General features: G+C 40.9%; 1 protein-coding gene across 11 annotated transcripts in view; it reads right to left on the bottom strand.

The window, feature by feature from the left end:
• Positions 1-13,073, bottom strand: part of atp8a1 (ATPase phospholipid transporting 8A1) — a 97,951-nt gene that overhangs the window by 64,089 nt on the left and 20,789 nt on the right. For 5 of the 11 annotated variants that reach the window (XR_004615309.1, XR_004615310.1, XR_004615314.1 and 2 more), the window contains exons 4-12: positions 12,957-13,055; positions 8,172-8,217; positions 7,898-7,938; positions 4,601-4,674; positions 3,104-3,173; positions 2,869-2,996; positions 2,120-2,231; positions 1,752-1,917; positions 1,398-1,403 (exon numbers count right to left, since the gene is read on the bottom strand). Coding sequence is in view for 1 of the 11 variants with exons in the window: in XM_034598857.1 (XP_034454748.1) it covers positions 1,398-1,403; positions 1,752-1,917; positions 2,120-2,231; positions 2,869-2,996; positions 3,104-3,173; positions 4,601-4,674; positions 7,898-7,938; positions 8,172-8,217; positions 12,957-13,055 (742 nt within the window). In the remaining 10 variants the exon portion in view is untranslated. Of the gene's footprint in view, positions 1-1,397; positions 1,404-1,751; positions 1,918-2,119; positions 2,232-2,868; positions 2,997-3,103; positions 3,174-4,600; positions 4,675-5,412; positions 5,487-7,897; positions 7,939-8,171; positions 8,218-12,956; positions 13,056-13,073 lie in introns of those variants that run through there. The other 6 variants (XR_004615316.1, XR_004615313.1, XR_004615312.1 and 3 more) reach the window with 4 other exon arrangements.

The raw sequence follows: 13,073 nt of genomic DNA on the forward strand, positions 1-13,073 counted from the left end.
CCTACAAAAACTAGCCGTGGTAATTGAATAAATTGTCGTAGGTGATTTTTTTTTTTTCCTCTCAATCTGCATGAAATTAAGTTGGAACAATATATGGTCTTCATGCCAGCGATGAGCAGTGTCTGCATTTTACAAGGGATCAAAGTCAAATGAATTATTCACCAGGCATGCATGATAGCAGGCTTCTGTGACATGTGAGCCTGTGTGATGTGTGGTGGTGTAACGTTGATGCTTCTGCTCCTGTCAGCATTTATCGTCCAAATGCAGGTTTGAGAGTGACTTTACGATAATTTAGGAACTAATGTGGCATCATTGAATTCTGATGTTTAAGATTTGACAATCTCCCCACCTCTCTCTTTTGTCACAGGTTGGATAATATGCGCTAGACAGAGTCTCAACAGCTCCTTATGGAAGTACAGTCAGTCTCAAGATGGACACCTGCTTTATGACTTGCACTCCCCTCGTCAGTGTAATGTCGGTGGTGTTTTAGATGTGGGATTCAGTGCCACTGAGGACAACATTTCAATCCCTTGCAAAAAACCAATGGAAGCCAATACAACATCTAATATCTGAGGGGTAGTGTAAGTCGTAATGCAGGCTTTAATTGACCAGGGCACAACCTCTCCTACACAGGCCTATCAGGGAACAGAGTAATGGCCAGAGTGTCACGATAATCACTTTGCATACCAGAATCAGAGCTTCATCACATCACATATTATCTGTTGCAGTAACTGAGCAGCCCGTGTTTGTTTTTTTTTTGTATTATATAATTATAAACCCTAAATAGAGTTACCGTCTACAAAGACTAAAAAAATACATGTAAAAAAAGAAACATGTTTTCAATTCTCCCCGTCCCTCCCCTCTTTGTCTGTCCTTTAAAAAAATCCACACCAGGAGAGAAGGCAGCAGAGGCATTTAGAAAATGTCAGCTCCTGCCCCTTGGGGTGCACCACATGTTGTGTTCAAGCAATAAACACATATCAGCCTCCTGCTATGAAAACCTTCCCGAGTACGACCTCGTCTCCCTCGCAGTCAAAGTAAATGCTGCTACTCATTTGTTATAAAGAATGAGGGGGGAAAAAAAATAAGATGAGGGTCTGAAGCTTGGAAACTGCAAAGCGTTTAACGCGGCACAAAAAAAATGGAGGAAAAGTGAGACACTGTTTGCATCAGGCACTGAAAATAACTAGAAGAAGGTATAAGAGAGCTGGAGGGGAAAAACCTATTGTTGGATCCCTGGTATGTGCTTGTCCATGGCATGGGCCCATACAAAGTAGGGCAACCATATAGGGGGCGAGGGTAGGGGGCTTCATTTGCTTAGCAAAGGCAGAGCTTCAGTAAGGGGTTAGTAAGGGAGGGTCATTCACGGATGGCCAAGGCTTTTAAATGGTTGTTACCTGGAGCTGTTAAAAAAACGACAACAAAGAAAACAACAAAATCAAACAGAACATTAGAAAAGAACAAAAAAGTACAGCAGCGCAGTGATATTCAACCATTTCTTTTTCACTCATTCACAACACATCTATGCATGTCACAGCTGTCTTGTCTCAGTTAACAGGGAATTTACCTATTCCCACATTGCCACATATTTCACTTGTAATGCGAAACATAGTTTAACTGAGGGAAAATAAAAATGACACGACACATACCAGCATTTACGAACTTAAAAAGATAAAGAAATAAGCTGATATGGACAAGTGAGACAAAGTATGCGGAATAAGAGGTGCAGCGTGGGCTGTTGGGACTCTTACAGTTGAGATCCATGTACCAGGCATCATTGCCATACTGGTACTTCCAGATGGTTTGGCCGATGGAGCAGATCAGAGAGATGGCGAGCAGCCAGCCAAACAGCACGAGGATCTGAAAGTTGGTGATACGTTCCACGTTGGAGAGCTTCAGAGGAGGCCGAGTGGAATTCTGGGTAAACACATGAGCAAGTACGACTGATGATGGTTTTCTATTTCTGTGGCCTCGAAACAATGACAGGAGAAAATATGTTCAGAGTGACGGTGAAAACATCCTAAAAATATCACCAGTTCAACTGATTGAGTTTCCTCTTAGATCAACACATTTCTATAACTGCATATAATACACTCCATACTATACAAGCATGTTTTACCTGCATGAGCTTTGTGTCATGTCCAGTGTAAACCACCACACCATGGATCCACTGGGTGTTCCTCAGCTGCGCTCCCCTCAGTAAGACCTGGTCTGGACCCAGTGGCATTGTGCTGTACAGGAACATCAATGGCATGAGTATATCATAGTCACTCATCTCACAAGAGGACGATAATAAAGAATGACAATGTCTCTGGAAAGAAGTCTGTCTTTGGTTGACAGCGATGTCTGATGCATTTACACTTGTGGTAGATAGAGTCCAGGTTTCTAACTACCGCCGTCTCGCCCATTGAAGTATGTTGCATCTCTTTGAATAAAATTTCACCATCTCGTAGCGAGTACAGACTAGACCTGCTCTATAATTGAGTGCCCTGAGAAAGCTTATTTTATGATATGAACTTAAAAAAATTGACTAAGCCAATATTTTATCTGGACACGACAAAATATACTTGCTTTTTAAACTTTTCTTTTCTTACTTTTAACATAAGTTTAATATAAAACTTCCAATATCAGCCAGAGTGTTTATTCAGGTGAGTTATATTGTTCCAAACTCAGTGGATTAACCTACATCAAACCTCAAATTCATAATTAAATATAACTGAAGCAGGTGCTTTGATTTATTCAGCAGGAAGATTCAATAATCCCTAAAATCTCATAATGCACCGACAGTGGCTGTGCTGCTGCCTAATGGTCTGTTGAGTTGAGAGGAGAGACAGAGAGCCAGGGATGGAGCTCAGCAGCGGAGCCAACCTGTGTCTGTCCAGCCGGATGTTTCCAACAAACTCATAGAGATGGCGGTTCGGGCTCTCGCACTCCATCCGTCCAGACAGACGCATCAGGCTGTCGATGTCCTTTATTTCTGCAGTCATTTGGAGACCCTGGGGGTGCAGTTACAACCACATTTTTTAATTAATTTGTGTTGCAAACCTGCAGAAGATTCCTCTCAGTTCTTGTCTGTAGAATTAAGAATACAAAATTAAATCACCTGTCTGATTTTAAGGTTCGTTTCTCCATCCAAGTTAGATGTTTCTATGTAGCACATACCCTGTGGTTCACTGTGGTGGAGAGAAAGGATACAGGTACTTAGAATAGTATTACAACACAACAGGAGTAAAATAAATTTAAAGTCATATCATAGTGTATCTAACCTCTGTTTTTCATTATCTTGACTAAAATTACACAAAATATTGTCTAGCACTAGCACAGAGGATACGGATTATTTCCCAAAAATAATTTGAATATGAAAAAGGGACTAAAACAGAACAACCGCATCACACCAGAGCAATGTTAACAAAGATGCTGCATGCCAGCCTAAAGGCCACTCAGCAGCATAAAACTACATCAAAGTTTTACTGGGTGGAAGTTGGCCATTTAATGTGGGGTATATCCTTGGGGCTGGCATGGCACCTTTGTTTAACGTTACCCCAGAGGTTAACGGCCTTTCAAGAGAAATATACTGCAAAGGGACGGAGAGTGGAGAGAGAGCGAGAGACGGTGGGGTGATGTGAGCAAGCAGGCACGCTGAGCACAACAATCACAGCAGACAAATGGGCCTCAGACAGACTCTGGGCACCGGGACAGAGAGTTAGAGCATGCTGGTGCTTAAGGTGAGCTGGGTTGCTGGTTAGCTACTCCTTTAATAGAGTGATTTATTCAAACGGAAAGCCAGTCCAAACACGCACACAGGGTGGAGGGGGAAATCAAAAAGAGATCTGGACACTGGAGCCCGACCACAATCAATGAGAGGTTTGGATTCTGCTTCTATTAACTTCTGAATGAGAGTTTTGTTAAACTGAAAAGAGCAGATGTCTGCCAGGTCTGGGGAAGGAAGTGGATTCATAAAACAGGAAAATACTGCCTCAGAGCTCATTCTGCATTACCTAACTACGTACATATGGCTTAAATAGCAGAAACAAGTCGTGGAAAGTTAGCCAAACAATAATTCCAAGATGGGTTTCACCTTTTCATCTTGGGATGCGACTGCATGCAAATTGTCACATCAAAATAAATTGTGGCATTCATGGTGCCGTACAAGCCATGCAAGGGCAGGGATATGGACACGTTATTCACACCTAAAAGACAGCATCTCTGTGCTGTGATACTAAATGTATCCATTCACTTGCAGTGTTAGGAGGTTTCAGCCTGAGCAACATCAGCCTCAGCAACATTGAAAAGGATCTATTGTATAAGTTATGTTGTAAAACAAAGTATAAGTCGATAAAATGACTGAATAAAAGGCCAACAGTGTCGCAGGCAAACCACAAAGTAGCGGAAAACAAGGTGATCATTGACTGTGGCACTTGTATATCTGCTTGTTGCCAGAATGATCAGAGGCCACTAATATCCCCAAGTGTGGAAAATAAATGATTTTGTGTTTGCGTCAGGAGTGACAGAAGAGCTAAGGATGTCTCGTCCCAGTCAGTACACATTGCCCCTGTCTCTCCCACTGCTGTTTTGTTGGTAATGTTGCTGGTTTGCTGACCTGGACGACAGAATGACGAGGTCAGCCGGGAGGTGATCCCCATTTGCAGCTCTGACCACTTCGCCAACAGCCACCTGACATTACCACACACAAGCAGGGGGCGAGATAGAGAAGGTGTGGCAGTTGATCGCACAAGGGGCAAGGGAGGAGAGGATGAGAGGGGAAAGGGATGGAGAAGGGGATAAAAAGGAATAAAACACAGACAGACAAAAAACACAGAAGGGGAGAGAGACAACTGTTATAGTTTTAGGGCGATGAGAAGAGCACAATGATCAGTCCTGTGTGGTTTAGAGGGTATGATCGGTGTGGTCATCAGTTCTCCTTTTCACAAAACCATTCAGATAAACCACACTAAAAGGAAGTTTAATAGACAGAGCAAATAAAGAATTTCTAACGCAATCAAGATTTCGAGGTTTTTGCATTTTTAGAGAAATATCACGACAATTTGCACTTAATCTAAAAAAGAGATTCTTCAAATTTAGCTTGAGAACCATTAGGCTCCAAAGCCTGAGCCACGGCACATCCAAATGGTTTTTAAAAAGGTGAAGGAGGGAGGTAGATTGGTCAGTTCTAATCCAAGAATGACATTACCACTGTCCCACCTACAGAAATGATGGGTGTCACATTAAAATGAATAGCATCACATACTTTTTCTCGACTATATAGAAAAAATCTGATATATTTAAATGCAGAATTTTTCAGTGTTTATCATGTAACCATCACTTCTTTTAGGGAGAGCTGAGAGAGAGAGAGAGAGAAGGAGAAAGGAAGAGAAGTTCCCCACAGTCTGGCATCAGGGTGGACTCCTATACCTGGACGATAAAATGACAGCATCCGCAGGCACGAAATCACTGCCATTTACTTTAATAACATCGCCAACATCAACCTGTGGAAATAAAATGTTTACTGCTGTGCGCTGCCGATGAAAAACCAGAAAAGTAAACATGAGTTCATGAGTTAAAACGCACAGCTGGAAAGAGAAAAGGTTAAATACATTAAAGCAGCACATATTGTACAATTCTGATGAGGAGACACACTGAGGAAACAGCTGGAGGTTTATATTCTACTACTGCTACATAACAAGTGGAGTCGCTTAGCCAATAATCATAATTCACCAAAATGGTATAATTAATGTATTGAGAGGAAATTAGATACGACGTTCATATATTCCATACAACAACATGCTCTACGTGAACAAACAATCTCTCTTTCATATTTATTTTTTCAGCCAATGATGTCAATCCTAAAATAATAATAATAAAAATTGTGGCAGAATTAATACAAATAGCGTTAATCGAATATCAAAGATTTAAAGAGAAAGCCATTAGAATTTACTTTGTGGTATGGGAAAACTTCAAGTAGGAACCATGTTAAAACTTAACACGTTCATTATGTCACTCACATGACAAGTACTATGGTATATGAAGACTTTAGGTGAAACATTTGATTGTGTGAAAATAGGGGTTAGTCAGCAACAGTCAAACATTTTGTTTCACACATTATAAAACAAGATTAGGTGAAAACCTAATTGCTAGTCTGCATACAATAAAACAGGATTATATAACATGAATCTTGACAAAACAATATGGCTTCCAAAACCATGATGATCAGCCTCTTTATTAATAATTCTGATCTCGACATTTGGTAAAAAGTAAAGAAAATTTAAAGTTGGTGCATTTGAACTTATTCAAGTTGTCCTGAAAGAGTCGCTACGACCAAGCAGAACTGTGGTAGAGAAGCTGCTGTTACAATATGCATGATGAAGATGTACAAAGTTGAATTATTTAAAAACCTTTGCTTTTTAGAGAAGATTTCTATGTGTATAAAAGGAGAGCGATATTAACAGAGCAGCAAGTAACAGTGATTTCCTTCCTGCTGGAATCAAGTCATTACATGAATCCAATATTTTGTTAGTGAATATCTAAAGTCACAGAAATACTCTGTTTCAGAGTGTGTTCTCTCTGTTGTGTTGTTTCAGTCAAGAGACGTTCTGATAAATTGTCATTGTTTTTGTAAATGCACTGGTATCGAATTGGTACTCTAAATCGCAAATGTGGAAATGAAAAATAGTGTTTTTAACGTATTTTAACAGCTGTATGCTACTATCCCTTCACAGAAGTGATGATTGATATTGTTTTGTGGCTCAGGTTAAAGCCTTTGAAAACAGATACACTACCAGAAAACAATTCTTCTACACTGCTCTTAAAGCAGTACAGTGGCAGCTCAGAGAAACTAGGGGTTTTGGAGCAGCAAATAAAAAGTTATTTGTGGTAAAATAAACTTGCAGTTTTATCCGAGTGAAACTAATGTACTTTAAAGACAGGAAATTGGACCATTACTTAGAGAAACGTACTCACCGATGCCCAACCCGGCATTTTTGTCAGGATCGGAAGCATTTCCGATTCTGGTATCAGTATTAGAACATCTCTATTCCAGTCAGTCTAACCACACATACACCATTAACTCATAACCCTTCAGCATCTGTAACATTCAACACATTTCTAGCCTGTTTTTATGGTGCATGTCGTGTCTCAACTCATTTATCCTTTGGTGTATTTGTTCATTTGGTCTTCATACTAATAATTATAACATTTTGACTACGATATAATAATGCGAGTGTAATTATCAGCCTCGGAGTTGAGATGACAACATCACTATCCTGCTGCTAATTTAATTCACAAGAGCAAACCAACAAATACTTCATGCAGTAAATCTTTTCTGATTTCTGTTCCTCTCATATTCCCCAAGAGCAGGAGGAAACATTCAGTTTATATTGCAGTGGTACAATTTACCCTCTAATGGACGAGGTAGTATTACTAATTATTCAACAGTAAAATCAACCTCATTGCTGCACTGTCGGATGTGTTTTCCTCTTCCACACCCTCAGTAATAAAATTGTCTCATTATGAAGGAAGAGTGGAAGCCGCTCTTTGTCCTCCAGCATTGCTGTGTAATGACCGTCCACATGGAAACACTGGATTAATGAGTAGCTGAATACTGGAGGGGTCAGAAGCTGTGTGTGTGTGTGTGTGTGTGTGTGTGTGTGTGTGTGTGTGTGTGTGTGTGTGTGTGTGTGTGTGTGTGTGTGTGTGTGTGTGTGTGTGTGTGTGTGTGTGTGTGTGTGTGTGTGTGTGTGTGTGTGTAACATAGACTGTATGTGAGATCTCTCTAATTGACAACAGAACAATGAATGGTGAGCTGGTAGAAAGAATGACTTGTGTTATGCTCCAGATGCAAATGAGGGAACTGGTACAAATGACATGTAGTGACATGTAGTGACATGTTGTGCTTACATACCTTTTCCCAGTGCACAATTTCCCAGGCGCCATTCCTTAACACTGTTGTAGGCAGTGAGAGAGATGAGGGAAGTGAAAGTAAAAGAGAAAAGAGACAAAGAGAAGAAGAAAAGGAAATGAGGAAGGATCAAAAACACATGACAAACTGATGATTATACTGATGTTAACATGCAGACAACCAGGTCTACTTGTCTTTTGGCAAATCAAATACATGTACACTTAATATACAACACACTGGCTTTTCTATTCAAAACATGTTTAATGGTTTACAATACCTTGACATTCCTTTTTGTTGACAACATTGTCAGCAATGTGACGTTTCTGTGTGGGGGGGAAAAAAGAACAACATTCACACCACTTGATAAAAGTACAGTAACAAAGAAAACCAGATAAGATCATTTCCCCAGGTATAGTCCTGGAGGAGAACTATACCTGAGTGAGAGATGTATTAAGAGTAAATACAGAGGCCGCCATCTTGACATTATCTGAAGCCATGGTCTACACAGATGTGATGAATTCGTGAGAATCGAAGTCCTGCCCATACACATGCTCGACCAATCGCAAGTCAGTCTCAGCTGTCAATCATGATGTTCCACCCCGTTTTTATAGCATCAGAAAATGAAATAAATATTTCGGTGACATGATGTAGATTGGTCCCATTGGCTAACATGGAAGAGGTGAGCGAGGACGTGTACCGCAACCAGCCACCAGAGGGTGACTGAGACACTTTGGCTTCCTTTCGGGGAGCCGTTAGGTCGTCCATCTTTTGTAAAGACTTTATATAATGTATGTATCACCATCTTTGGGAAAGATTTATTTGACATGTATTCTGACTTTTTTGTCACATCCATGTCCCATCTACAAACATGGAGGAGGCTATAAGTTTAGAACCAGCCAGCAACCAGGGGACAATCAAGATCATTTGGCTTCACTTTTGGCGAGCTGTCATGTCATCCATCTTTATTTATAGTCTCAGGGTGTTAAAAACAAACTAGGGAGAATATATATACTCCACTTCTGATTCTATAGCAGGAAACGGTATGAGGACCGTGGCAATGTACAGCTCTACTTTCTACAGTGAGAGAGGGAGGTTTAAGTCTGCAGTCACAAGCTGAAGAAAGATAACACCTTTTCACTGACTGCACAGTGGCTGTTAATATTCTCACTGTGGCCACACACTCTTTTCACACGTCGATGTCATGCAGTATGGCCTTTATCCAAAAACCCCTACAGTAACATGACAGCACAGAGATGTAGCATGGCTGTTTCCAATGAGACCCCAAATCCAAGTAATGGTAATGTCCAGCTAAACCGATTTGTACCTCCGCCAACAACTAGGTGACAACTAGGTGAACTCAGTTTAGCATTTAATATATGTAATAGATAGAAACTAATTTCATTAAACATAGACTTTATAAAGTCTATATAAAGATGGACAATATGACAGCTCCCCATGACCCAAACCATCTCAATCACCCCCTGGTGGCTGGTTCTGCCTTCTTAATGTTAGCCAACAGGACCACGTCACACGGATCTACCTCACGTCAAATACATTTTTACCAAAGATTGTATCTGTGAGTTTATGTAGTATCACACTGACATACATTCAAGTGCTCATTTTCCCTGTACGTTTTGTTTTACTTTATTTTTTTTTTGATGCAATAAAAACAGGGTGAAATGTCAGGATTGACAGCCGAGACTGACTCGTGGTTGGTTGTGTATCAGCAGGATCTTGTGATCATGGCTCAGCACCATTACTCACTACTTCCAATACTCTGGCTCCAAATGATTACAAATTATTAATGAAATTCATGAATTACCAAAAATAGGGAACTGGTTGGCATACATTTTCTTGTGCCTGTCTTTATTGCTTTTATAGCGTACGTAAAGTATTTTACAGTCAAGTACAGAGTAAAAACGAACTATATTGTGTTTCCTCAGTGAGACCACATCAACATCCAGATCAGCAGAATTACATTCCCTCGTGTCCTCCTTGTCTGCTGAACAGTCATGCAGTCAGCTGTGACTTCAACAGCTGATTCCAAGGGACAGCCTGTCAACAAGCATCACGCTGAGTAATAATGTGTTGCTGAGTCCGTCTCACTTAAATAATCTCTGAGTGATTGCTGAGGTGAGGACATGTCCACTCGCATCCCTGCTAATTATCTGTTTACTTTGAAGATTTGCTCAAATTTGGTCTAATTATAATGACTTTAAAGCTAATCTGTTAATCTGAAGCGCTGTGCTATACGTTTCCGGAGAAAAAGAAAGACTACAAGTCGCTCACTGAGAAACTAGAGCAGCTCAGGGTGAAGCAATCAATAGGATGGGTTTTCTCTCTCCTTGACCAGATTTCACCTGTGACCTGTAGACTAGCAGCCTTACAATCTCAAATATATCCGTCTAATGCTAGAGCTGTTATATCTCAGACCCATCAAAGCCTAAAGCGTATACGCCCTTTGAACAACAACCCTTTTAGAGCATCAAACAAACTGAATCTGGTCCGAAGTCCACTTTAGTTTGATCCGCTCTTTCAGCTCCATCTCTCTTTTCCCCCTGCCATCTGCACCCACCCTTCTTCTTCTTCTTCAGGCTCCAGTTGAATCAAATTTAGGTTAAATATCCCTGCAACATGCTATAGCATCTGCTGAATTGGTTGGTTGTGTCACATAGTTTGAGCTTTTTATCAGCACCACTATGCCCAGAAATAAAGTTTGCTAGTAAAGACCTTTACACAGCTCATTCATCATCCCTCGTGCTGTAGCTGTCAGCTACTTTCATTCATTTATACTCTCTGTGCTCACTGTACAGACCTTCCTCTATTCATAAATGTGTAGAAACAGTTCTAATATATTTATATCAGTTGCTCCACAACTTTTCCTGTCATTCGTCCTTCTCATATCCTGTGTGTCTCCGCCCTTCTCGCTCCATCTGTCCCGTTGGACAAGCAGCAAAGGAGACGTACTGTATTTAGATGATGTGTGTAATCACAGTGCAGTGGAGAGCGAGTGGGGCACAGAGCGTATGCATGAATACTGCAGTATCAGGCCTCTGTAGACCTCAGCTATAGAGGAGGGGGGAAATGAAGCGAGCAGCGAGAGTTAAAAGCTAGAGCATCTGCAATGTTACCTTGATTAAATTATCTTTTAAAGACCATAATGAATTAAATTTAAGACCTTTGTAAGGTTTGACAGATATGAAGGAATATCAGAGTCCGAGAATTCTGACCAGGGTGTTTGTAGTTTTCAGTTCCATGTTGGTCTTGTCTGTAGTTTTATTACAGCGTTCTAATATTTGTATCATATTGTGAAAAATAAGTATTTAAACATTTTAAGAGCTACAAACAGAGCAAACAGTGGGAGTGTGTTGCAGCACAGACAGCCGGCAACAAGGTAAGGTGTGTGTGTGTGTGTGTGTGTGTGTGTGTGTGTGTGTGTGTGTGTGTGTGTGTGTGTGTGTGTGTGTGTGTGTCCCTAGTGCATGATTCATGAAGTTAGGGGGTCGATGTTGCCCTGGCAGGTCAACTTGTGAGGGACAGCGCAGTACAGGGAGCAGACGTGTGCGCAGGTGACCTTCAGCAATAAAGACGGAGTCATCACCACTCTGTTCCCATGTTTTTCACAACAGGCTGGGAGGAAAAAAAAGTGCTGCGCTGGTCCCTTCAGCGTGAGATAGAAGCGTATTGTATAGAGTAACTGTCCACTGGGACCTGCACAGAGGATCGCATTGCAGGGTCACTGCAATACAGTAGAATGCAACACTCACTGACTTAGATCAGATGGACTTGAGAGGATCACTCGTGGACCAAGAGTAACAAAACACATTTTGAAGCAACTAAACAAGAGATCGTATACTAAAAACACTCAACCGTATAACATTGTGTTAAATAAATTGCATTTGTCTATTTTTCAAGCATCTGTGTAACAGCTCAGCCTTGCTCCAGGGCAAACAGTTAGTGGTTTTGTTTCGTTAGTACTAAATGCCTTTGTTTAATTGACTCAGTGAGATCTCTTGGTGCAGTCGTCACAGCTGTGACCTCTAAAATCAGCATGTGCTTATGCATTTGAACGTCTATGTCTGATGCCGTGTCTATATGTTGGGGAGCATCCTGCTGGGGTCATGTATCCATCACTGTCTCCTGTCTCCACAGGGACCAGTCCAGGACATGCTGTACAGTAAGAGACTAAACAAAAGCCCACTTTCTGCAGGCGGACAGTCTGTATGTTGTACTGTAAATTGACTGAGGAGAGTAAGAATGACCTTCATTACAAATAAAATAGTTCACGAGGAATTCAATTTTATGTTATGAACTTCATGAACTTCATGTACTCAGATACCTTTCATCCAATAGGTGGCTACCACAACTAGCTAACTGATTGGTGGCATAGGATGCCAATGGAAAAAATGGATTGGAAAATATAAAGAAGAGTAAGATCTCAAAGTTGTTGGACAATTGGACATTGAGTCTTCGAAAGCTTGTTGTTAAATCATGGTCTCACTGACATGTGCGGCCAGATGAGTGGTCTCAGGTTACATCAAGACAGTGTTTCCAATAGAATAAATGAAATGTCGGCAGCAGGGTTGCACGTGCACGGGTTGCACGAACAGATTCCGAGTGACACGTACAAGGACTAAAGAGTGAAAAATAAGGTCTCATGAGGGAGGGAGAACTGCATCGCATGCCAGGACAAGGACGTGCACAACTGCAGCTGAATCTATGAGATCTGACTGTTAACGTGGATAACGTAGAAACTTCATAGACGATAGCACGAGCAAGCACGCAGCAAATAGCTCTGCAGATAGGACCGCACACAGCTATACAATGCAGTCATGGAGGAGCAACACTAACTTAGTGATCTCTTATGTTGTTATAAGGAATTTAAATAAAAATTCTCTTCATTATGAAACTTCAGTGGGACAAATTAGAATATGAAGGGCCACTACAGTGAAGATAATTAATGGGAAACATTGCCATAACATTGTATATTAATAAAAAAGTCTTCATAAGAACAAACATCTCTTTATGGATACAATCAAGTATTATTTAAAGTTTATCTTACTAGATCCTCAATGATCTCCTTGACAGCAGCCACCACCAGGATGAAGAGCAGTGGCACCAGTGTGGTCCATCGACCAGTGGGAGACACATCTGGGATTTGCTGAAAGAGACACAATAA

The sequence above is a fragment of the Hippoglossus hippoglossus genome, chromosome 10 (genome assembly GCF_009819705.1).
Source record: "Hippoglossus hippoglossus isolate fHipHip1 chromosome 10, fHipHip1.pri, whole genome shotgun sequence".
NCBI lineage: Eukaryota > Metazoa > Chordata > Actinopteri > Pleuronectiformes > Pleuronectidae > Hippoglossus > Hippoglossus hippoglossus.